Raw genomic sequence first — 26,874 nt, 5'->3', positions numbered from 1 at the left:
AAAAAGTTTGGGACAGTGTGAAATGTGACACTTGAAGCGACAGGATTCAGGCTGTGTTTTTTTTTCACAAAGATCCTTATGGCTTTGTAGCTAAGGACCTTTCCTACAAGGCATAGCTGGTCATTGCTCAGATATACAGCAGCTTAGCTCATGCTGTACCATTACACACTGCCTCAGCACTTCTGATCTAGAGCTCTCTGGAGATGGAAACCAAGATGAAACATCTGTCCTATGGCTAAGTAGTGAAACCAAGCAGACTGTTTGCTTGTTTACAGTTATTTATAAGCTTGGGTGTTTTCAGGATTTACTTATGAAAAGCAATTCCACTTAATACCAGTACAACAGCGTGGCAATAGTTCATACTTCTAGATTGTAATATAATTTCAGACAGCCCCAAATTCCTGTACAAAGTGCATGTCTATAAATCACCCTATAAATCAGTATGTTCACAAACACTGTAAGACTGAAAAGAACACTGAGTGAAACTGAAAATGCTTAGTATTTAAGTCAGACTGGAAAGTCATCACCCAAACAGGGCTGCTTACATCTGCTCTGGGCATTTAAAGCAATGGATGTACATTAAAGACTTTGTTTTATGACTCCTGCTCAGCACCACACTCTTAATGCAGGATAATAAAAGTGCCCTGGAACACTTAACTAACCTGTTTTTCACCACTCGGCTTCCTGTAGTTCAGCAGCAGCTCCACGGCTCCCACCACCTCTTTCCGTATTGCATACAGCAGAGCATCTCCCACATACACACTGTGGCTCAAAAGCAGCTCCATGATCTCCAGGTTTTCATTCTCTATGGCTATTAAAAGGGCACTGCGACCAAGAGGATCCATACAGTTAATGTTGATGTTGTAGTAGATCTCTGCCTCTTGCAAGGCATGTTTCACACTGGCATAGTCCCCCTTCTCCACAGCGCTGAGGTAGGCCTTCTCTTCAACTGAGAGCTCTGCCTCTGCTCGCACGATCTGTAACGGGATCCGGTCTCGGTACGGTGAGTAGTTTACCTTTTTGTAGTATAGCTGGGCCATGGTTCATAGTGACTGGGCAACCTGTGGAACAAGAAGAGGAATGTGTGACAAAACAACTAAGCAACTCCTGTCTGTTCCTCACAGGGGACAAACTTCCAAAAATCAATTGCAGTAAAAGCTTCTGATCCCTTTCTGCTCCGTTTTATCCTCAATGCATTGACTCTAAATAACCCCACATTCAAAGAACCACAGAACTCATTGCCCAGATTGGAAAAGACCTTTAAGATCACCGAGTCCAATCATTAGCCCAACACTAACAACTCAACTAAACCATATCTCCAAGAACCACATCTATGTGACTCTTGAAATACCTCCAGGGATGAGGACTCCACCACTTTCCCGGGCAAGTTGTTTCAATGCCTGATAAACCTTTCAGTGAAGAAATTATTCCTGATATCCAATATAAACTTCCCATGGTACAACATGAGTCCATTTCCTCTCATTATATCACTTGGTTGAACAGACCAACCCTCACCTCTCTACAAGTTCCTTTTAGGGAGCTGTAGAGAGCCACAAAGTCTCCCCTCTGTCTCCTTTTCTCCAGGCTGAATAACTCCAGTTTTCTCAACCGCTCCTGCAAGACCTGTTCTCCTGATCCTTCACCATCTTTGTTGCTCTTCTTTGGACACACGTTATTACCTCACTGCCTCCAAAGGCTCCCTGAAAAACTGGTTACACTATTGCTCAGAAGAGGCACAGACTGGCAGACACTCAGTACATTTTGAAATTTGGTTTAAGCACTGTGCCATTGATTTCTCTTATCTGGCCAGAGGCATATCTTGTGGTTTATGGATAATCTATGGCATGTGCAAATAGGTGCATTTCTCATCTTTGCTTTATTTCCTGCTCAATCGGCTTTTTCATTTTCCTCTTCCACTGCTGAGCCTCAGCATCTTTGAACTGTCAGTGATGGGAGCTGCTGATTTACACCCTCCTATTTACAGTAAAAAGATTTATTTTTATTAGTTTTCTGCTTCTCCTCAGCTTCCATCTCTTAAAACAGGTTTTTATTTTTCCCTAACATTTATTCTTTGACTAGGCCACCATTTTATTTTTAAAGCTTGCATGTTTTTAAACTTATTTTCTCCCTCTCCTTCATTTACAAATAGAACTAAAGACAGGCTGAAGTAAAAAGCCACCGCCTTTGCTCTCCAGAAGTAGTGACATTGTCTGTAGTCTAGGAAAATGAGAAGTAAATTCAGCCCTGGAACAAGTGTAGCAAAGTGAATGAATTACTGCTCCCTTCACAGCTCAAAGAGTCTGCAGGTGACTGATGTAGGAAACATGGGCTGGACAGGCATTCGCATGAAAGGAGAAAAGCACCTATGCTTATCTACCTGTTTGGCACCAATAAACCACACCAGCTCAGGATTAGGGGGACACTAGCAGCTATAACTCATACAATTTACTCCATCTCCTTGCCCAAAGCTCAAGGACTTCCTGCAGCAAATCAGACAGAGTTTTATCCTATTTTAGTGCCCAAGCCAGGGGAAAGAGGAGGTTCTGACAAAGAAATGATGAGGATCTTGTGATTCAGGTGTGTTGAACTGCAAGTGAGACACCACAGGTTCTGTTTTCACCATCCCACTGCATGCCATAAGGCAACTGCATTCAGCAGAGCCCATATGCATTTTGTCTTTGGCTCCAGGGGATAAGGCCCAGTGCAGTGGGCGTAGGTGGATCTGAGCTCCAGCCCAGCTGACACTGCAAAATAGTGGGTGGGTGTAGCACATAGCCAAGTTACATCTGTGAATTTCCTGGGGAGACAGAGATCTGTAGCAACGAGTTTGGCATCTTATAATATGTGCTCTCTTAGTATCTTGCTTTCCTATAAGCACCAGAAAAGTTGTTCATGGTTACATTTCCAGGTATGATTCAATCTGAAGACACACATGAACATATTAGAGGCAAAACACCTATAGTCTGAGTAGGAACCACTGTAAACATATTGGCTTATTTTCTATGGACATGCTACGCCACTAAAGTTTTTAGAACTAAGGAACAATCTCAAGTGACTTTGGAGCTTCAAATCTTAATAAGCTACAAGTGTAACCAACTGCTCTGACTAAGGGTCACAGGTCATTTTCAAGTTTTTCTTTTGACAGTGTTATCCCTCTGGGGTCCAAACAATTCCCACTGAAATACTGACACAAAAGGATGCAGAAGAGGTCTGATAACAAGTAAGGACTAAAGAGATCTTTGGAAAAGTAAGAATAAGCCCAAAGAGGAAGAGAAATTCTGTTGTCATGTGATAACCCAGCTCACATGAGCAGGGAATACCAGCTGGTGGGACTGGTGGCAGAGGATGCTAGCCTCCATGTGGAGGTCACCAAAAAAAAAAAAAGATTCTGGTTACAAGTGTAGCTACTAAAGTGGAGCTGGCTATTTTTCACTGCTCTACAGTTTAATTGAATGTTCTGTAGATGGTGAGTAACATTTGCAATGATTTATAACAAATGTCACCTTATGAAACACTATGCCAGAATTGGATCCTTTTCCTTTCCAACAATTCTGCAGAAAGGAAAGAATGCTTCAGATATCTTAACTTCGCAGTGAGATCTCACCTCCCAGTGCAGCCCCAGTCCGAGACAGCATTTTGCTAATACTTCAAGCACATAAGAAGAAGCTGCAATAAAAGCAAAGAGGAAAGGCTCACAAAATGAGTTATTTGCCTCAAATTCTTTTCATGACATGATCTGCACTAACAAGCACACTGCTGACTGGATTTGCCAGAATGTTGGGAGTTAGATGGGATGGAAATCATCTAGTCCAAGTCCCTGCTACAGCAGAGTCAGCCACAGCACATTGCCCGAGATCGCAGTGCCCAGGCAGGTTTGGAATCTATCCAGAGAAGGAGACTCCACAACTTCTCTGGGCAGCCTGTCTGGGGGCTCCAGCACCCTCACACCAAAGCAGTTTTCCTTCACATTCAGATGGAACTTCCTGGGTTCCAGTTTGTGCCCATTACCCCTTGTCCTATCACCTGGCACCACTAAGAAGAGTCTGGCCTCATCCTCTTGACCCTCAAGTTCATTTAGTTCTTGCTGAGCATGGACAAGATCCCCTCCCAAGCTGCTCTTCTTCAGACTAAACAGTCCCAGGTCTCTCAGCCCTTCCTCCTTGCATTGGTGCTCTGGGCCCCTCATCTTTGCAGCACTTCACTGGACTCTGCAGTAGTTTCTTGTCTCTTTTAAATTGGGGAGCCCCAAACTGGCCTCAATACTCTAAGTGTGGCCTGCCTAGGGCAAAGTAGAGGGAAAAGAGAACCTCCCTCGACATGCTGGCCACACTCCTCACCTAGGAGACCATTGGCCTTCTTGGCCCAAGAGTACATGCACAAGTGACAGCATGGCATTACCAAAACAAATAGATGTCAGCCTGCATTACACTGAAGATTTCAGCAAAGCCTTTAGACATTGAACAGCTCCTCAGCCTGAGACCCAGCACAATCACTCACGGTCCTTCCAAACCCAATGTCTTTCTCTTCTAAACTTTGCTAAAAGAGCATCAGTTTAACATGAGGATGAAACAAATGAACCCAAAGAGCACTCATCTCTAGCTGTCACTTCCCAATGTCACCAATCTCCTGGAGACAGCAACTACTGATGAAAGAAATAGAGGCAATGCTGGTAGAACCCAGATTGCTTGTCTATCCCAGAAGGAAAAGAAGACAAAAATACTGCTGAAAGCCAGGTAAGAAAAAGGGTGCTTGAGTGTTAGGTACCTAGAGAGATGAAACAATGAAGTACTTGAAATGTATGGAAAATACAAACATGAAAAAATTGGAATCTGTGCAGACAGCCTGAAAGCATACATGTTCCATGTGAATTCTCTACAGAAAGAGGCATTTTCTGCTACTTGACTCAACATTTGGAGCAAGGAAACATGTTTCTAGTGTATGCCTGACTGCAGATGCATCAGGTGATAGCCAGTGACTGGCTAAAGCAGTGGTGATACCTGTGGCACAAGCAGGTCTACAAAAACTAAGAGAAACACTTAAACTACCCAGGATAAGGGGAATTGGACTCACCACTCAGGCTTGGACTTTATCACCTCTCTCCAGTTGGGTTGCCTTTCTCCCTGAACTATTAGTTCAAATCATCAAGCAATCTTTATCTGACACCCTTTCTATGTCGCCTGTCACAGAAATGTGAGTATTAGCCCCCTGAAAAGTAGCCATGCCTGGCAAAACCAGCTTGTTTGGCTTGGGGAAGGAAGGTTTCCAGTCACATTGCACTGTCTAGTAACACAAAATGGGTTTTCTCTCTCTGAAAAAAAAAATCTTTCTGCATCTTCTACCACTCAGTTCAAATGTATCAACAGGGTCATTTTATTCACTCTGAAGCGTGAAGTGGCATCACAGCTGCCTCAGGATCTTGTGCTGCCTGCATTCAGGATGAAATCTTGGGATGGACATATTACAGTCACAAGGGAATGGTATTACTTCAGTTGAGGGCTGAAAATGGCTTCTGTTGAAAAATAAGAGCTGGTTTTACACGTCACCATCTGTACAAAATCTACAGTCAGCACTCTCTACAGATATTGAACCGTCCTCAACAACCTGGATCATGACTTGATACTGAATGATCATCAGTTCATCACACTGATGTATCACGCCCTGGTGAACAAGAGGTGGCTTCAGCACCAAGAGGGAACAGACAACAGAAACATAAATATTAGATTTCCTTTCCAATGTTTCTTGTTGGAGAGAAAATATCACAAAGACTGTACAAAGTCAAGAGTGATGGGGAAAAGGGAAAGGCACGAGAGACATCCTGAGTGATGCATAAGAAGCAGTGAGGAGTGGGCAAGGAGAAAGAAGAGCACTGAAGCAACACTGAACCATAGCCACTAGTTAGAGATGGGGTTAATGAAGACAGACAGGCAAACGTCATTCAGCAGCACTGCCTTTTGCCACTAAAAATGTCATCAGTTTTCACTACCATAGTTTTTAGGATCTGTTAGAGCTGGACCCTCCCTCATGTCCCACTTTACATGCACAACACACACCCACATGCCACTGTCTTGCAAGAATCAGAACAGGATGGGTACAACTGAAGGGGTGGGAGCCAGTGCCAGTGTACATCCTTGGAGTCACTAGGCCCATTATAAAATAGAACCTTCTTGGCTTTTATTTGCTTTTATCATCATTTGACTTTTCATGATGCTGATTAAGAGGTGGAAAACTACCATTCCTGATATCTGAACTCCCTGTTTAATGAGAAGCAGCAGAGGCTTGTAGGGTTATTGAATTTAGGTATCAGAGCTCATCACTCCCAAGTGATGTATGCATCTGGCTACCTGAGGAACAAATCAAACACTGGATCTCAAACACAAGATCAGTAGACAGGAGCTACCTTTCCCACATGATGGGTCTCAGCACAAGCAGCCAACTCACAGTACACATTAGAGCAGAGAACAAAACACTCATCTGCCAAGTTGCAAATATAGCTGTTGGTGTCCCCTCCTACCAGAGTTTCACACTGACACACTGGCAAAACTCAGTGCGTAGCTTTAAATGTCACTACTTCTTCTGTCTGGGATCTGCTGAGGGGTTTATGTGCTGGAAAGCCTGCCTGCATTTTCTAGTTCTATCAGCCCAATGAAAGAACTGATCTCTTGCAATGCATCTTGCTTCACTGCTTCACTCCATCCTTCTCTCCAAGACTGGGTTTTTTCCTTTTTAGTATTTCAGGGACAGTATTTTCCTCATTTTGCAATTCTGATCTGGACTTCAGGTCTTGAAATCATGGACCATAACTGCTGAAACAGCCTGACTCTTTCCTCATGCTCAGAGGCTGTGTGCTGAGTAATATGGATCTTTTTAAAGAAGGTTATAAACCTGACTTATGAAATATTCCAGAAAGGCCACTTAGGTAAATAATATTACATGAACTTAATGGACCAATTGAATTGGTGACTGGATTCCTCTTGTAAGTGCTCTAGATCTTATTTACTAACAATGGCTAACTGAGCTTATACCTTCCCAGTTTAAGGAAATAAAACTCACTTTGTAACATCCTGCAATTTCCTTTCTTCCACAAAGATATCCTCTTGTTCCAGAAAATGGCTTTTACCATGGAGTTCAGTGAGAAACAGATTGCACCCCTAAGTTGGATTCTCAGGATGTCTTTGAATCATACTATCTTTTTGGTCAGCAGCAGATTTTTTTTCCTGATGCCTTTAAATGTAGAAAGAGCAAGTAATGAAAATTTTACCTCAAAAGCATTTTTAAAATATAAATTTGTAGTGACCTTCTGGTGTATATGACTGTGTAAATTCCCTTTAGCAGGGGACTCATATAGTCACAGAATCAGAGAATAATTTGGGTTGGAAGAGACCTTTAAAAGTCATCTAGTCCAACTCCCCAGCAGTAAGCAAGGACATCTTCAACCAGAACCCCAAGCAACCTGGCCTGGAATGGTTCCAGGGATGAGGCATCTACCACTTCTCTGGGCAACCCAGGCCAGTGTCTCACCACTCTTAGCTGAAAAAGCATCTTCTTCCTTTTATCTAGCCTAAATTTTCCTCTTTTAGCTTAAAACCATCACCCCTTGTCCTCTCACAGCAGGACCTGCTAAAAAAACCTGTCCTCATCCTGCTTATAGGCCACCTTTAGAAATACCACAAGAAGGTCTCTCCAGATTCTTCTCTTCTCCTCGCTGAACAATGCCAACTCTCTCAGCCTCTCCTTATAGGAGAGGTGCTTCAGCCCTCAGATCACTTTAATAGTCTCCTCTGGCCCCACGATCTCAGAAAGTTCATAATCAACTTTTAAGTTATAGAAGATATATCACTGACCTAAAATAAATGCTTTCCACACCTTGCAGGGCTGCAGTACAACACAAAAACTGAGAAACTGACAGCTAATAAAATTGGAGATGAGTAATCTATAGTTTCACTGCCCAAAATGAGTGAAAGGGAGAGCACTAATGGAATTTCTGATAAAAATGCAGGAGGATATGTCCTTAGAAGATTTAGAGAAGAACTCTTTTTATAGCACTTTTCACTCATCATCACTTCAGGTGTAGTTAAGAACATAACACTGACTGAGGCCCTGGATGTAACCTTCTCATCCCAGAAGTGTTTGTAAAAGACAACCTCAAACTTCAGATTATAAATTTACAGAAGCCAAAAGAAAATTCTTTGCCAGTAATTCAAAATGTCAGAATTTGACTCAAGTCCCAGCTGCAATTCTTAACTTCCTGAGGAGGGTGACAATTATCAAAGATATATATGTTTGAATTGGAAAGGCCAACTCCTTGGTATAATTCCCTTCCGCTGCATAATCAATTGATGAGTCATGACCAACTGCATATGGATGCATAAATATATCTAGATCTATATGTAAAAATACCACTATGAAAGATATCACATATATAGTATGCATGGAATCAATGGTGCCACTGAGCAGGAAAATACCTGTTCCTCTCTGAGCAGTGAGTGATCCTAACTAAAACTCAGCAATCAAACTCAGTTCTCAGTCTTCTAGCTTTAAGGTGCTCAATCATGTTGCTCCAAGACACCAACAAAGCTGACGGATGGAAATCTTGGCACAGGTGAATCCTCTACTAGATGAATAATCTCCCTGCTGAATACAGCCTTACTGAGAGCCAGTATGACTTTCTAGCACAAACTTGAGCAGGAAGTATGGAGCACTGCAAAATGTATCACATTCCATTCGATGCATAAAGCACTTGATCTGACCTTCTCAAGGAGAGGAGCAGAGCTACTCAAGTATGCCAGAAGAAAATAATAAATGACACACACATGCTTAACCCCAAGGGGAGAGCCTAAAGACCATGTAATAGATGTGAATCATGTAGCCTTGGTGAAGAGTAGAAAGGTTCTCCCAAGCTCTGGTCATAACTACAGCAGAAGAACTCACAGAGAAGAATACGATGAAACTGGCCTTGGTGTCAGGCTAAACTCTACAGAACAGAAACATTGCATGGTTTTTACAGGGGGGGTTGTAGATGCAAGGCTCCACCTCACTGTATCTCTGGAATCAAAGCCAGCTAGCTGGTAGCTTGTTGTTGCTTTCACCTGTCCAGCACATCTTAATGGAAAACATTAACAATCGTAAGGTTCCTATTTAGGATGCAGAGAGAAGGAGTGTATGGACCCATCCCTGAAATATTTCAACATTACCTCAGCAAAAATCAGTCTGGGCTATTAAAATGACTAAAATGACTTCCTGGTGATGGAATGGCTGCAGCACATGCTTTTAGCCATTATAACAATAAAGTATTTACAGTTTGTAAGCCTCCCACTTCTTTCCACACAGCCATCACACAGGGGTGAATAAAAAAAAATATGCCGTTGTGAGTAGCTTAAAAAAACCTCAAGAAGCCCTGGAATATATTCATAGTATGTATCTCTGCAAATGTAGACAGAACAGAAAGCTTCTTTTGTCCATCTCATGTCATTGCCCTTTCTCCTACCCTTTTAAGATGGGTTATCTAATGAATTTTCCCACATTTACTAACAAAAAGGAGATGTCAGCTGAACTGAGAAACAGCATCAAGCAAGCCACCCCTTTGTCTTATCTGCTAACACAGCACTAACATAGCATAGCATCATTATCCCCCCCACTCTGTGTCCACTGGTTCTGCACCTGCTGCTTGTAATCTGTCTGTTGTAGCCATGGAAGAAGAGATTTATTTTGCCTGTTCCCACTCTTGCTCAATGAGTGTTGTAGTAATTTCTTCAATCAACAAGATAATCTGTGAACATCATCCTTAGGAGCGCTGGAGGCAGTGTGGGCTGTCAAACCTGGCTGAAAACACAACTAAACAGCCCAGTTGCAAAAGGAAAAGACAAGGTTATGGCACAGCTGCCGTGGTAGGGAAAGGGCAGTTGCAGCAAGCCATAAACAACTAACAAGGACAGGTCAGGCTCTGTTTCCTATCTCAGTAATGGGTGGATTTATTAGTGGTTCTCAGTTACCACTCTGCTCTGATGGAACTGTTTTCATTGGCACTCATGTAAAAATACAGTAGCAACCCAGCATACACAGCAGCCATCACCTTCATCCCTCTGTGCTGATTATCTCTGGAGTTACTGTGCAAGACTAATTCCAGCTGTCTCCATTTTTGTTTTGTTCCTAAATTTGTCATTCAAACCTGACTGAAGGTTCTTGTTCAATTCTTAGCAAAGTGTTTCTCAATTTCAAAGAAATGCTGGTTTACATATTGCTGTGTTCACCTGCAGCACTTCCAGGAGATGAAAAAGGCTCATGAATCACTGACTTGTTTAGATTGGAAAAGACTTTTAAGATCATTGAGTCCAATCATTAAGCCATTAATGCCAGGTCACCACTAAACCATGTCACTCCATGCTACATCTTCACAGCTTTCAAATATCTCCAGAGATGGGGACTAATCACTTCCCTGGGCAGCCTGTTCCAGGAATTCAGAACTCTTTCATGGAAGAAGTTTTTCCTATTATCCAGTCTCAACCTCTATTGCAACTTGAGGTCATTTCCTCATCCTTTCACTTGTTCCTTGGGAGAAGAGATGATGCCCACCTTGTAACAACTTCCCAGAGTTGATTTCCAAACTACAGTAATCACAGAATGACTAAAAGCCAAACTCCCTGCAGATACAGAACAGTGGAGACAGAAACACAAGGAAGTTGTGTCCCAAGGGCAGTGAGCACATCACTTGCATTTCACGGGCATTTGCACAAAAGGGACCAAAAAAAGAGAGATCTCAATGGGCAAGGAGTGGCTTCTCCACTTAGGATGATTTGGCCTGGCAGAGAGGCTTGTGTACCTGCACTCTGTGGGCAGGGAATAGCTCTCCTTCCTAAAACAGAAGAAAGTAAGCCAATAAATCCTGTAGCCTGAGCCACTAGAATGGTTGTAGAGCTGAGAAACAGAAACATTTTTACAAGCAAAAGGTCTTGCTGAATGTACTATTTCAAAATGATGGAGAGCAGGCATTACAGACTGCAATGGCACTGCAATCACAGTTTATCTCGGTCATGGTTTTGCACAAGTCAGACCTGGTCCTAGCATCCTTCACTGACACTTGTGTTGAGACAGACTCTTGACAAAAATGATTGCCTTGGCAGTGCTGTAAAGCAGGGTGTTTTATGGGGAGCTGTAAATGCCACACACTAAAAATACAAGAGAAGTCTTCATAGAAAAAGTGGGAAGGGGCTTCCCCTGACAGTGATAATGAACAGAGTACTCTGCAGATAAAGAAGCAAAGCCAAACCCTAGTTCATAAAGGTAGCTCAGGAAAGAGCCTAAAACTGCAAAATGGACAGTTTTTGAAGACCCACAGAAAGGCTGGGGGAGATAAAAATGCATTCCTTTTAAACGGAAAAATGTTGTTTTCAAGAGAATTAAGCATGTGAATCTAAAAGATACAAAAATAAGCTACACAGACATAAAATGACACATGAATAACACTATTATATTGCTTATAAGTAAAGAAATGCATAGGAGACAGATATTTGCTTCTATTAATGCCCTAATAAGGTTCCTGAGTAACACCTCCAGTATAAAACTTGCCTATTCAACTACCACATCATTCTTACAAAGTCAGAGATTGGTTGGAATAACCGTGTTATTTCTTTGTCTATGCAATACATATCATCTTTACATTGTGCCCATCGGCTACCAAAAGCAGTAACATCCATCTCTTATGTGGCTTTTCAGCCACAGATCTCACAAAGTACTTTTTAAAGAGCAGACAGCATTCATCCTCTCCTATGGACAGGAAATCCACAGCAAACAGAAGGGAAGTAACTTGCTTTATCCATTCATGACAGCAAGTGATGATTGCCCAGAAATACACGCACATATATAGAGCTTAATAATTATAACAGATCCTTTGGTGTCTCCTGAGACAAGCACAATGCCAGAGAATCAGGAAGCCGAGTCCCTGAGCCCCTTCAGAGGGATGTGAAATGCTCCTCCTCTGCTCTGTTGCTGTCTTCTGTATAGAGAGGGCCAAGAAGTATCATTGCCTTTGCTTATGCCTGCTCCTCACCTTACAACCACTGCGGTTAACAGAAGTACTGCAGTCCCTCTGCCTTGGACTCACATCTGAAATCTGCCTATGTCCTGTCCCACACTCCTGCAGAGGAAGCCTTCTGGCAGGTACTTCCCAACTTATGTCAGTGACTTTCCCCTTCTGAGGGCCATGCACTCATGGGGAGCAGTAGTACTGTCCCATGAAACGCTGCACAAGAAGTAACGATAAAAAATGGAAGTGGCACTTCACTAGGGAAATACTTCATTTCAAATATTCCACAGGGTTCCTCTTGTCACATACTGAAAAGTCTGCAGGACATTATAGTGGAAATCAGCCTTTGGTCTTCCTAAGGGGAACCTCTCACATGACCATAGAATGTTTTTTCCTTCCTCTCCAAGATCTTGTCTGTAGTAAAACTTAAAGTCACTGTTGTGTTTTTTGGTTTTGGGTTTTTTTTCCTCTCTTTGAGAAACTATTCTAAACTGATCTCCCATTTTCTTTTGGATTTAATTTTGCAGCTTGCTTCCCTTTTCAGTTAAGTGTTCATTCAAGATGTCGCGGCTTTCAAGAGACATCTGAGGTGAGGCTTGTCAATTTTTCTTCAGAAGAGACTTATTTTGTATGCTCTCAGTTTTAGGCTGAGCTACAGCGTAACTGCAGGGGGTTCATGTTTAAATTGAGCTGTATTCCTCTGGCTGCAAGAGTGGGCCTATGCAAAGGAAATGCACAAATCCATAAATAAGGCTTGGCACAATTTTAGTGCTCTACTTAATGCCGACATTTGCGAGCTCTGTTTTCCCAAACCTCTTGCTTCCAGATCCCCGCACCTGCTAATTTGTTAATTCTGTTTTCAGTGAGTTTAGACTTGTGTATTCTTAATTATGTTAATGAAGAAGAAACTATTTAAAATATTAATGTTTTGTACACTTTAAAAACAAAACAGTGAACAAATAACTTGCCCCTGGGTCTCTCTTTACTGTTGGATTCACAGACCAGTCCAGGACATTACTTTTTCTCTCCCAGTGGTCCTTTTCTCTTCCTCTCAGATCTCTTTCGGACTCAGCTTCACTTTCCCCTTTTCTGTCTGATCTCTGCTGAGGAAGATCTTGCAAGTTAATGGAAATCATCCCCGAAGTGGTAATTACCACAGCTGTCTCTGCTAGTTTTCTCTTTCTCTCTTGATATTGATCTCCTCTCCGAGGCTCCATAAAAGCTCTTTGCTCCTGCTCTCTTTCAGCTAACCCTCACAACTCACCTCTAGAATCTGATGGGAGTTACTGTGGTGCAGAGACCCAGGAGGGTGCCCCTCTAATCATTTGGGCACCTTTCAGTTAACTCTGACAGGCTGGACAATTATATTTCTGGCAAAGGAATGAGGCATAAGACAAGATGCAGTCCCTGCTATGACACAGCTGTGGCCTCTCTCCCTGTGTACTTACAGTTTTCATGCACTTACCTTCTGCTTTCCCTAAACATCACTTTGCAGTACTGGTTTATGTTTTCCTGGCTTTTACATGAAATATAGGTCAGATCATGATAGACATAGGTCAAGATAAGTGACTTACTGAACATGAAAGGAAAATTGAGAACTGAACTTGAAAAGAAGAAAGGTAACTAATTGCTTAATTTACTCAACATCTACCTGCAAAACGTCTTTGTCTTGGTTTCTTTCTCTATGTGCATTCCTGCTGCACCTTTAGCTGTGCTTTTTATGTGCCTGCCTTCCCTGGGTATCTCTATGCAGAGTCGCTAAATCACAGCTAGACAACATGTAGAATATCATTCTCACCATCTCCCTGACAAGACAGCATTGTTTCTTACAGTACAGATGGCTTACAAGATACTGATCTCTGCCAATGGAGCAGCAATATACTATCTGTAAAGTGACTCTGAAAGGAAGTGTTTTGGCATTAAGACCGAGATTGAGGATAAACCATTCTACGCAGTCAGGGCTGAACAGGCCTCCAGAAGGCCAGGTAAGCAGTATCACTCTTAGCAGCACATCAAGGAGCTGTTTCATCCCAGGAGAGCAGTTTTCCCAAGGGTTATGTGCTCTCCATAACCGTTTGCAGTCTGCATGACTAGACTACACTAGATCACAGTCATGCCATGCCATGCTTGTCACTTCCTTGGGAGTCTAGCCACATTTACTGGGGTTTATTTTCAGCCCTGAGCTTTGAGAGTTCAATAATTACATGAGAATGTGTTCTTCTGAGAATTAAAAAAAAAAAAAAGAAGTTTCTAGCCTCTGGGGTGTGAAGTAAAGAGTGTGAGTCACTGAGTGAACTTCATTGATGCAGAAACCAGACAGAAAGTACCCCAAACTCAAGAGTTCAAAAATCGCATCAACTTTAAGCCAAAGTTTGTAGATCTGAGGGGCAAAGAGAGGAGAAATGGTGCTTTGGAGCCCATGGACCTGGCAGTACTATGTCTGCTTGATTCAGGCATGCTGACCTGTGCACGCACCACCTTCTCTGCAAACTCTTTCTCAGATGGAAAAATAACAGCATGGTGCATGCAGCAAGGGATGTCACTGTGCTCTGCTCTGGTACCAAGCAGCTCAGGACCATGAGGGCACTTTGCACACTGACTCACACCCGCACACTTTGAGGACTGCCTGCTCTGCTATTTATAAAACTAAAATGGTGGTAGCACTTAGTGCTCACAGTACAGAAGCACTGCTGGGTATTCTCCATGAAGACAATTTTGTGAGTCTATTAAGTCATGCCAGCTAGATATCATCCACCCTTGTTCACATCTAGCATGAGAGGATCCCTTTGACTCAGTCTTATAAAACAGTCACCAATTTAACACCACTTTTGGCAGAAGAGAAGTGCATTTCTGTACATGCCTACTTACAGCCAAGGCCTGCTGAAGCTTCTCTGCTCCAAGATGCTTCTATTATTGCACGCAGAGCTTAAAACCCACTGAGAAAGTAAGTTACACACTAGACAATTTTACTTAAGCACAGTCAGAACTGTGGCTATAGGCAGAACTGCAATCAGTGTGCCTATCACCATCCAGGCACAATTTTCACACTTCTTTCCTTTTTCTTTAAATCCCTCAACCCTAAGAGCCCTCCTCCTCTAAATCCTTGCTTACTAGCATGTCTAGGTAGGGCCCCCTGCAAAACAGAAAGCATCATCTTTTTTTAAGTAAAGAAAAGCAGGAGGCATGACCAAATTTTAAGAGCAAGCTCAGGGCCACTAAAGAACCTCATTCCACCCCAGACTTGCACCTTAACCACTGACTGATGGATGAGCTGTGGAAGACTGCAGATGAGTAGAAGGCTTCAGGTCAGCACAGCTGTTTTCCCGGCCAATATTTTCACCAGGAAAAGGCACCGGAGCAGCAGATGTATGGTGATGCTGCACTGCTAGTCTCTTCTGCCAGGCACTGTCCTCTCAAATCCTCATTTTCTTTTGCTTTTTGTCCCTTTGATTTCTTATCTGAAAGCTTCCATCTATGATGTCTGTGAAGAAAATCTGAAAATGTATCTGATACTTCAGGAGCTACAGAAGTTAGCAGAAAACCTAGGAAAAGAGCAAAAGGCTCAGAAAGGTTTAAACAGTCCCATCTGTCTCAGTGAAGGGCTAATTTTGGGGCACAATCAATAAGGTATCAATCTTGATTGCAATTCCAGTCCTTATACAAAAAAAAAGATGGAAAGTTACTGTTTTGCACTATTTATCCTTCCTACAGCCATGCTTGGGTGACATTTGAAGACATCTTCACCTATTATGTCCCACTTAAAAGGGGTTGCATGCACAAAATTTGTACAAGAGAACAGAAAGGGAGTTCTGCTCAAATTTTCATTGAAACACAGGAAACGCAGAGAGATAGAATTTAAACGACTACACAACCTGCTGGAGGGATCATTGTAGATGTCAGACATCACTCATTTCATCTGGCATGTTACCCTAATGAGTAGAGATTGGAGAGGCACTTTCACCTTTTGTTTGCTCAGTTTGACCCCAGTCCTGGACTCTGAACTACCTCCTGCTGTGAATATAGTGTTGAAAATGTAATCCTCCCTTCTGAGAGTTATTTCCAGAGCAGCAAGTCTTTTGACATTGACTGGAGAAATGAGTATCAAGCACAGATTTCCACTGTCTAGCTACCTGAGGTTTAGCTTTCTGCAAACCTTCAAAGCTGTCAGGAGGGCTGGGGATGACCTCAGGGATATCTGTGAAAATGGTGTAACCATGTCAGCAGACCATCAAGTCTATAGCAAAACAAGCAGAATTAACGTGTGGGAAATGGGATCAGTCCCCAGCTCCTCTCTCATTTTGGTTTCTCCTGTCAGTTATGCAAAGGGTCTTGTGGTTCCCAACAAAACCAGGTCTGCCTCTTATATACTCCATCAAACGATGCAAAATGAAGGGTGGATAAAATCCTTAAGGTGCCTGCAATCAAGGAATCAGGAGTCTAGCCGGAACTCTTAATAGTGGTGTTTGATCTGCCTGACAGCCACATCCCAGTGACAGGGCAAACTGGGGATTCTTCCACTGCCCTTCTGGTGCACCACTGGGCACATAGTTTTAGAGATTTGCACTTCTCTTTGCCTCGTGTTTGGTTTTGGAGTGTATGGCATCACTGGTAGCCACAAGTAGGGACACCAAGAAGCCCTGGTGACAGGAAAGTATTCTGTTTCCAGAATTTATTTTTTGCCTTCCTCCCAGTTTCAGTACCTTCCTCTTACTGTACAGCTCTCATTTTCGAGATAGTGTCAGCATAGCTCTTCCCAGACATGTAAAGCAGATAAAGTTTCTGATTAAAAAACTGATCCAAAAGGCTAAACCCAGCTTGTGTAACAAACAACCGGCAAAGATATTAAATTAAGACCTGGGGATTTTTTTACACTTTCAATGGGCATGGACATAATGACCATGCCCAGTTCTATAATTTCAAGCTCTATGGTTAGTTTTACACATTTTTTAATCCACCTAATTAGCTGTTAGCATTCTTGAACACTGCCCATTAAATTTTATTACCCACAATCAAGTTCTCATAACATAATAGCAAAAATGACTGCAAAAAGAGTATCCACAGAAGACATGATATGTTACACGCATCACCGAGAGGGCAAACTAGGGCTTTCCTGAGCCTGATTTTCCTTGGGGGTATGCTGTCACAAATCTAAAATTAATTCTTTGACTTTTTAGACTAACCCTGCCTCCCTACTGCTTTAATTACATGCAGAACTTAATGTGGCTTCACTGAAAGTATTCAGGTCCCAGATTTTCTCAAGACCTTCTCATTTTTCAGCTCTCTTTCTGTAACTATAAAAGATTTTTTTTCCTGGTATTTAGTAGCTAGTTTCAGCTAGCACATGCATGAAAAAAGTAAGTAAAACAATAAACTTTTTGCACAAATGAACTAAAGCCAAATTCTTCTCAATGTACTGAGGTTACATTTCCTAGACCCCGTGCTCTGAAATATCACAATGGACCAGAACTATCTGTTAAATGGCACAGCACTTGTAGCCTATCTGTTTCTCCTCAGGTTCTTAAGTCTCTGTTTCTCTTGAGCTTTTTATCCCCTGTCCATCAAATACCTTTGCAGAAAACAGCTCTCAAGTAGAAAGCTCCATTCAGCACCAACTTTCCTGTCCCCTCCAGCATCTGAGGAAACCCTGCATTCTCCTTTATGTGGATTTTGCTGTCAGGGAAGACCTCAATTTTGTCTAAAATGCATGAAGCCAGTTGCTTGCCATTCACTTTGTTTGCATACCTTTGTCTCAACAGGTCTGACTCCTTCCTTCAAGACCTGTGAGAACTAAAGCAGTTCAGGTCCATCTTCACTGATTTCTGATCAAAATACAATAGTTTAGACCTCACTACCAGCACTCATGATTTTCTCCTGTCTCCTAAAAGACACACTCAAAGTCTTCTGCAATTAATTCATTCCACATCAGCTTAGTAACTGTCCCCTCTGGATGAATCCAAGCACTTCTGTGTTTGTTAGAAATCACTCACTTCAACACAAAGATTGTGGGTTTTCTCCCCAGTAGTTGCCTCTATTTGCATGGAGAGAATGAACAACGAAGAGGAGGAGAGCTGTAAGCCCTGGACTCTGTCCATGTTACCAGGGTGACTACAGCTCGTCCCTCTTCCTTGCTTTTGCTTGCTACTGACCTGACTGAGCCTGGCCTACCGTTGTGCATCATATGTTGAACATGCCATGTCACTAATGTTCCCTTCACCTCCATGATGCCTGCTTGCCTCCTGCTCACAAGTTTCTGCAATGGGGAAAAAAGGTACCACAGTCCTTGGACCTCATCCCAGAGGCAGATTTTGAGGCTCCAAGTACCATTTATTGAGAATATGCAGTTTGGAGGGATTCCAAGTTGCAGTTGCTTTTCTACCTCAAGTGTTTCTTTTTCTTCCTAGCACTCTGGATTTATTTAATCCCTGAGGTGTCACAGAACAGTCCACTCTCACTCAGCCATGGATGAGTTATTTTCCTTGGCAAAATCTAAATGTTTTGCTAAGAGTATATTCTGGGTCTAGAAATAGGGTTTGGTTTCTTTGTTTGTGGGTTGTTGGTTTTCTTTGGTTGGTTTGGACTTTGTTTTGTTTTTTTCTTGTTTGTTTGTGGTTTGTTTGGGTTTGTTTTTTTTCCATGAGGATTATGCCCAGCATCCCTTTATTTGTGCTCTGAGTTTTCTGTGGTACTTTTAATGACAGCAATGCTCAAGCCCACTCTGAATTTGCTAGGACAGATAAAGCAAGCAGTGTTCCACTTGGTTAGTAAGAAACCCTCTGAAGCTAACAAATCTGCTCAACACTTCATGCTAATACCAGTTCTAAACCTCTGCTGACTCAGCCAAGATACCATGGATTGCCTTCAAGGGGGACACAGGAGTGATGGGCTTGGGTAAAAGAAGCTGGACTCCAGCAGAGGTTTCAGCTGAATACCAGGAAACATTTCTTCATTTAAGGGGCTGTCAAGCACTAAAATAGGCTGTCCAGGGAAGTGGAAACGTCACCTTCCCTGAAGTGACTTAAAAGATGTGTAAATGTGGTAGGACATGGTTTAGTGATGATTTGGCAGCATTAGATGAGTAGTTGATCTCTATTATCTTGAAGGTCTTTTCCAACCAAAACAATTCCGTAATTCTAAGAATTCCTCTATATTTCAGATGAACTACTGGTAAATCCTCAGCAAGGCAGTCCAGACTGTCACACAGTCACTATTGGCTGATGTCTACCTATACTGGTTCCACAAATGATATCTGGCTGACATTTCAGGTTGAAAAGTCAAATACTACCCATATGTTTCCCAAAGTTCCTTCTGACTTCAACTTCCTACAAAAGAAAATGAGGGGCAAGAATAGATCTAGGGATACAGCATTCCTGTCAAAGATTCTGCAGTTCCAGCTGCCTCAAAACAAATGCAAACACTGCAGCAGAAAATGCCACAGAGAGTTGAGTGGAAAGCTGGCATCAAATGTTCGGTATACCTCAAGTATGTCCCCCTCACAGCCTGAAAAAGGTGAAACCACTCAAACAAATAAACATGCACCATCCCTCCCTGAGGAGAAAAAAAAAACAAATTGCCCACTCTGGTTTGTGTGGTGTTCAACAACAACCACAGTCCCAAAGCCACTGCACCAGCCACAGAGCCAGCCAGCCTCCTAAATCTGTTATTGACAATGAAGCTGTTTGTTTGTCACCTGAAGGCTGAATGGGAATGGCATTTCTGTTGCAGTGCAGTAAAAGGTTAGCACTTGCATAAGCTGATAAATGTGAAGTCAAGGTGACTCTACTTTATGTATTACATTAGCATAGGGCTGCAAATCCTTAGGGCACACGGAGAAGCCTAAGAAGCAACTACAGCACTGCAATCAAAAACATCTTGGGGAAAATTCTCCCTTTAGACACATAATAAGTGGGACAAAATCTCATCATGTGTTTGCAGTCAGCTAGGCTCAGGGCAAAGAAAATAAAGCAAGGCTAAGGTGAGTGGGATGAACAGTGCCTGTTAACATGGGAGATACCTTTTCTGTGATAACATTACTTTCCATGAAATTAAACAAAAAGACAGAGTTATGGAAAGTGTCTCACTGCAATGCCTGTGTGATTGGATGAATAAATCTGTTCTAATTAAGTGCATTTTTTATAGTAGGCTGTAACAAAACATTGCGAGAAAGTGAGAAGCTGATAGCTAGCTCTAAGGTTCCAAGTAACCTTCTCCTAATTAAGTCTGTATATATTTATATGTCATCTCAGAGCAAGAAAACACTTAGAGCTCTCCTTTAACTTACTTTCCTATTTTCCTCTCTAGTGTTAGTTACTAATTTACTACAGTCTTCCTTCACAGTACTTCAACCAAAGCAGAAACAAATGGTTTTAAATGCATCTTACAGACTCTCAATTTCATTCTGCTTATGAAGATCCACTTGTCTTACTGACTTCAGTGATATAACTTCTGATTGCACAGGTAAAATTAAAAAGAGAAGCCACTCTTCCAGACTTCTCCTTGCTTTGTTGCACTGGGCTGATCTGTTGACTAGACTCACCAAATTAAAACTCTTCTCTGACTCAGCAGGGAAGGTATTGCAAAGCTTTGGTAGCACATCAAAGTACCTCCATGCTTTGCTTCTTGTTTCATGTACCACTGCTGTAGTCTGCCACATGCTGCTACTGAACTTCCCCAGCCCCAAAGCCTGCTACACTTTGAGTTAGTCTGTTTTTACTCTCACTTTTGGGCTCTATCTTTCCTACTCAGCACTCCCAGAAAAAAAGTAAGAGAAGAGAACAAGAGCCACTTCAGGAATATGTCTCTACCTGTCCAACAATGCTTTGCTAAGATTTGATGTGAGCGGAAGGGGAGATTTAGGTCCAAATAAGGCACAAATATGCGTCTCCTGGTACCTTCTGTATCTGTATGCAGAAAGAGAGTGTCTTGGTAAGAGGAAACATTGAAAGCTGCTCTGCAAAGACTACCAATAGTCATGCATTCATCAAGGAGAGCAAAGAATGTGTTCAGGTCTTGGTGTGTTCCGGGCTGTAACAAATACAAACAGGACTCTTTATTGAAATGATCATATGTGGATGGGTTTTAATATTTCCTATGGAGTAAATCTAAGTCTCTCTGCCCCTTAAAGGATCCCCATTTGCCCAAACACAAAAGGTGCTCTCAGCAGTGCTAGAAACATGCCCTAGGCTGGTCTAATGGAAACAGATAACTAGGTTTCCACTAGGAGCAATTCATTAATTCAGAGTGTTCATCAGTCCCCGTGGACTCGGGACATTTGCGCAAAGTACAGTCATTCTACAAACATCCGTGAAAACAGAGATGGTCAAACAAAAATCCTTTTGGTATCCCAGCACCCCTTTGTGTCTCCAGCATCCCCACTGCACAGAGATAGTTCATCTAGGCTAGAAAAATTCTGCAGTCTGACGAGACTGCTTCCAGGGTTCATTTTTCAGGTGCGTGAGGTTCTCTTGAGGACTAACCAATAATTGATCCATATGGATTCAACATAAGAGCTGGATAAAAAAAACAGTAGATCAGGTCTCTGGATTGAAACCAAGATAAAAAAAGAATGTGTTTAAGTAAGAGTAGGTCTACTTCTGTATTGGTTAATTTGGAAACAAACCAGTACTTTTGAATAGCACCACTTATCCATGATATTTATAAATGATCTTTCCTATAAAATACTTCATTTCTACTGCTCATGTTCTTCACTTTTTATATCTTCAGCCATTTACTCCTCCTTTTGGCTGGCCTTAGCAACAAGAAGATGGACATCTATGTAATGAAAAAGAAAAGAATGCCCCATGTCCCTATCATGCAGCAAGACACGGACAAAGAATCAACAGGCAACTTTCTTCTACAAACATCTACAGGAGCTTCTTCTAGAAAATTCTACAGAAACTTCTAGAAATATCTACGGGAGTTCCTTCTACAAAGTCTCTTGCCTAGATCCTCCATCTAGGAGTACTTCATAATTATTTCACAAATATCCTACTTTACATTCCTTTCTTCCCAACTGCCAGTCCCATTTTAGCACTGGGCATGTTCAATGTTGAATTTAAATTGGTCATAACGACACGGTGTGTGTACATACAACTGCATCACTGCTAACAGTCTCTTTGTGGCATACGGGCTGGGCTTTGTGCCCCTGTCTGAAGTCTCAATTCTTTATGAAATACTCACAAGGGAGTATTGTATATGTTGTGCCTATAAAGAATTATTAAAACGAGAATCTATCCATCAGAAAATCTAGACAAAATGCTGGTATTCCTCACGTAAGCACATTATTAGTAGCACACTGTTCCTCTGCTTTTGAATTAATACACTGAACACGGTGACAGTTTAGTGTGGCATGGCATCAAGGAAGCAAAAAACCTAGCTTTGACATCTCGATCTTGCCTGTTCATGGGTATGCTGCTGTGTGTCTCTTGCCTCATCTGTAAAATGGGTGAGAATGCTGCTAATCTTTCCCAGCTCCATGTTAAGAAGCTGCATCCATAAAGCCGATTTAAACAGCAACTGCAATATGTGCACAGAGCTAATACCATTTAACGTACTTCAGATTTTCCAGAAATGAACAAGAACTAAAGGCTTAATTCAATCTCTTTTGAACTCTGCATTCTCTCTATAACACTTCAACATTTAGGCAATGAAACACACCACAAACCAGGCCACACTGCTCTGTGACTGCACGCTGCCATATGCCCCAGCATGTACCCACTCACGCACAGTTATCACTCAAAAAAGGAGGAAGCCCCATGCTGTAAGTGTTGTGCAACAGCGCCCAGCTTGCCAGGACCACTGGAGGGCATTTGAACAGAGCAGGCTCTCAGGCTCAAGCATCAGCATCTGGATCAAGAAAAGTCACATTTTGTGGCTGCCCAAATTGTCCAACAGGTATCACAGAAAGTCTATAAGCCACTGCCGGCAAAAACATGTTTGACCAAACATCCAGGAATAGCAAAGCCATTTACAGAACCTGGATCGGGTTCTGAAATGTCTATAAACACCAACAAAATCCACCCAGCAATATAGTTGCTGAAAAAAATCTGACAGTAGCAGAGATTTGATAGGTGTCTGTGGTCTTATCTCAGTTCAAATGTAGGAACAATCAGGCACAGAACTTCTCTCACAGAACCACAGCCTCAGAGATGCAAGTTTGGTGGCTAAAGGCCTTCAGCCAAGCAGAATAACCAGATTAAAAGACTCTAAAAGAGCACTGCCATGACAAGGGTTATATGGCAGGACTGCAGGAATCACATCTTTGCGATTCTGTCTGGAGCATCTCCTTGGTTCCTGTCACCTCAGACTGTCACCATCTGAAGCTACAGACTGAGCTTTTACCCAGCCACTTCTGACTGCTAACCAAGGCTGAGCCTGACACAAGCCCCAGATCCCAGCCTGAGTCAGCCCCCATTCTGGGAGGGACAAAAAGATGCTTCTGAAAAGGTCACCTTCACAAGTTACCTGCCATGCTGGTGAAGGCAGGTGTCCCTGCTCCACATACATGCTTATGGTCACTCAGGGGAAGGTCTGAATGCAGGACGAAAGAAAGGCTCTGACCCCAAAAGAGCAATCACACAAAACAGTCCTGACCCAGCTCCCTCTGCACAGGTCAGTGCCACAGCAGAGGGAGCTATGTTTTAAATTTCACCCTGAATTTTGGTGCCACTAGTTACTGGGTCATAGAAAATAATTAAATGAAGCCATTCAGAGGACAGTGAGAACATGTGAAATAAAACACAGTTCTTCCAAAGCTCAGTAAAGTCAGTAGGAAATTTTCCATTTCCCACTCTTGCTTCTGTGTTGACCTCATAGGTCCATAGGGTCCTTTCAGATTTCACCAAAAGTTCAACTCATGACCAGTCCTAGGACTCGCTGATTAGAGCCACATTTGCTTTCAGCCAGGCAAGAGTTTGAAATTCTGAGAACTGAGCTTAACCTTGGACTGGAAATGTATCTGAGCAGGGAGCAAATAAAATTAGTAGCTCTGGCAAATATAATCTTTCTTCCATACAAGAGACTTGAAACAGACTTTGGGCCAGGCCCACCCTTGTGCTGGTGGCCTGAATCCCAGCCTTTTCTTTTCTTTCCCTGGCCCTCTGCTGTGATGTAAGTGCCAGGCTCTTGGCTTCTCTAGATGCTGCATTTTGCATAAATAATTACAAACTTTTGGGGCTTACTGACTGGTATGTTTGTAGGCTGGAGCAACGATTTGGGATTCTGTAAGATTTTTGTAGAAAAAAAAACCAAACATTTTCTGTCTTGCTCCATTCATTGGTACATTCAAATCTTTAGCAAAAAGAGTCCAGAACGTTCTGCTAGTATTTGTGCCACCCGACTCATTCCATATGATATACAGCCAACATAGAAGAATTATTTTTGACTGGAGATTGGTAAGAGGACTTTTCATGAGGAACTAAAAGACATCTTAAACACCTCTTCTTTTCATCCATTGTGGCATCCTCCATATATTCCTTTCAAACAAGCCACTCTTCAACTTTTTCTTTCCCGAACTCTTTCAATCAATCAGAGGGTCACGTGGCTTCTGTGGAGAGCAATGGGTTTATTTCTCAGGGGAGTGTCTACTCTCACTAATTACATTTTGTGCCAATAGCTAATGTGATGGCTTGTTGACTGCTGATATTCATGCCCATGTCTTTGACAGGCAAGGCGCCCACTCACCAGCTGCTCTGCCTGTTAGATTAGGTTACTGACAGAGTGCAGGGAAAACTGCAGGAGATAATGTGGAAGTGAAGCCATTTTGTGTGTGTGTGTGTGTGCTTGCAGGACCATAATGTATCACTCCTCATCACCAACTTTTTGTGTAATCTTGGTGGTGTGCAGTGTACACACCAGCACCAATCCCTGTATATGGTGATGGAAGAAGGAGAGCTGAATGATGCCATTTCAAACTTGGCATGATTTCAGGATCAATAGAAACCCACAGACAAATGTCAGACCATTTGCCCTAATATTCTGTAAACAGAGAGCTCCAGAATTAAACAAAGATGTGCATTTTAAGGTCTACACTTGTTTTAGACCGTAAGCTTGAGAAGCCTGAAGCCCTTTTCCCACCTATAGAGCACATGCCTGGTCTGGGTTCAGCTTGTTCCTCATATATCTACAGCACAGTGAGGGAATGCAGTGTCAGAAAGGAACAGTGATGTGGCCATGCTGCATCTACCTCCTGCTGTGCACGCCCCTGACAGCGGGAGCTGGTGATGAGGTGTCAGCCAAGATGTCGTGGGAGCTGCTCTCTCTGATGAGGAAGCAGAAGGCTGGTTGAGAACAAGGCTACTGGCTGGGCAGCTCTGTTCTCTCCATCTACCCCTGTGGAGCCACTGGGCACAGTCAGCTCCAGATACTGCCATCACAGACTCTCCCAGGAGGGAGGTTAGTCTTTGTTTTCTTGCTAAAGAAACATGATATTGCGGGAGAAGCAAACTTTGGAAGGCTTTTATGCTTCTTCAGAGACTCAGTCTGCTCTTTCCAAACAAGGATCCCCTGATGGTGTTACACAGGGAAGAAAAAGTAAAGGACTTTCACTGTAGCCTCCAATACATTGCAGGGACTAAACATCTTTTGTTCGAACAAGCTCTCCTGCCCTCTTCCCCAGGTCAGGCTTTACTCCTTTTGCCAATGTAACCTATTCTCCACTGTTAAGAAACCCTCTTTCGTAGCAGGTGTTTCTCTTCAAAATAACCTTCCTAGATGTGTCTTTTACATCCCCTTGCCCATTTATTTAGTGACCACATCCCTTGATCTAACTCAACCTCTCAAGATAAATAACTGAAGAGTGAGTGAAGAGGCATGGGCATTCTAGGAATCTTTATTCCTCTTGTTCCTGGTAGGAATAATTTTAGGCTACTGGATCAATTCTATAAACGTGGAGGTCTTACCACATGGAAACTTTCAAATACCCCAATACACATAACACAGATATTTCCATTAACTGCAGCTCCAGGCTAAGTGAGAGATCAGCACCTCCATTTCACAATGCAGCAAAACCCAGAAAAAACAGGGCACAAAACTGAATGAGTGAGTAGAATTATTTCATCTTCTTGTCCCAGTCAGAGCCCTAAGCCCCAAATGGCTTCATCCTCTCACGCTCCTTTGCCAATAAGGCTTCACACAATGAAATTCTTGCAGCTTCCTATGTTAATCCATTAATACCTATGAGAGCAGTCTGAAATCTCTACTCTGGTTATTATTCTGGAACCAAAATACTCAATAAACACTATTCCATAACCTCTGTTTTCCTCTCTATTTTACTGGGAAGAAAGTGAACTGCTGCTTTAGTAAGCTGTGCGTGTCGGTGGTGGGAGAGAGCACAAGAACAGATTTAGACCCATGGTTCTTCTATCCCAGCACGTTATCTCTGGTGATGGGCAACAGCCTGTGTCCATTGCTTCTACAGTAACTGTTCCCTGCACAGTACAGAGGGACAGAGGTTACATACAGACCATCATGTTTCATATCCACTGTTTGCTGTGAACTCATCTTTTCAACCTGTTTATGCTTTTGTCCTCTACCACATCCTGTGGTAATGAGCATTACAATTTAATTAGCAGACATGATAGGAAACATATCTGACTCTATTCAGATGCTTAAGTCAGGCCTTCCCAAACAGTGAATCAGATTTGTCTCTAAGGATGCAAAAGGGATGCAGGACTCATGAGAGTCCAGGAAATTGCTTCAGTCTCACTGGAACATGTTCACTGCATATGAAGAGGGGGACAGGTTGATAGAAGGGAGAAGGGAATAAAGACAGAGTAGCTTCTTGGCTTCAATCCAGAGACTGAGCTGAGAATAAATACTAATATGTGTCTGATAATCTAACAGAAACACCTGTAGTTCCT

The 26,874-nt window shown here is 42.4% G+C and overlaps 1 protein-coding gene across 5 annotated transcripts in view; it reads right to left on the bottom strand.

The window, feature by feature from the left end:
- The window catches only part of TRPC5 (transient receptor potential cation channel subfamily C member 5), a 102,414-nt gene that overhangs the window by 70,969 nt on the left and 4,571 nt on the right, over positions 1-26,874 (bottom strand). For 4 of the 5 annotated variants that reach the window (XR_010305806.1, XM_064159402.1, XM_064159398.1 and 1 more), the window contains exon 2: positions 663-1,061. Coding sequence is in view for 4 of the 5 variants with exons in the window: in XM_064159402.1 (XP_064015472.1) it covers positions 663-1,040 (378 nt within the window). In the remaining variant the exon portion in view is untranslated. Of the gene's footprint in view, positions 1-662; positions 1,062-3,604; positions 3,672-26,874 lie in introns of those variants that run through there. The other variant, XM_064159399.1, reaches the window with a different exon arrangement.

This window comes from Pogoniulus pusillus, chromosome 19 (assembly GCF_015220805.1).
Source record: "Pogoniulus pusillus isolate bPogPus1 chromosome 19, bPogPus1.pri, whole genome shotgun sequence".
Taxonomy (NCBI): Eukaryota; Metazoa; Chordata; class Aves; order Piciformes; family Lybiidae; genus Pogoniulus; species Pogoniulus pusillus.
Note: the sequence above shows the minus strand (reverse complement) of the source record. Positions and strands in the feature narration are given on the sequence as shown.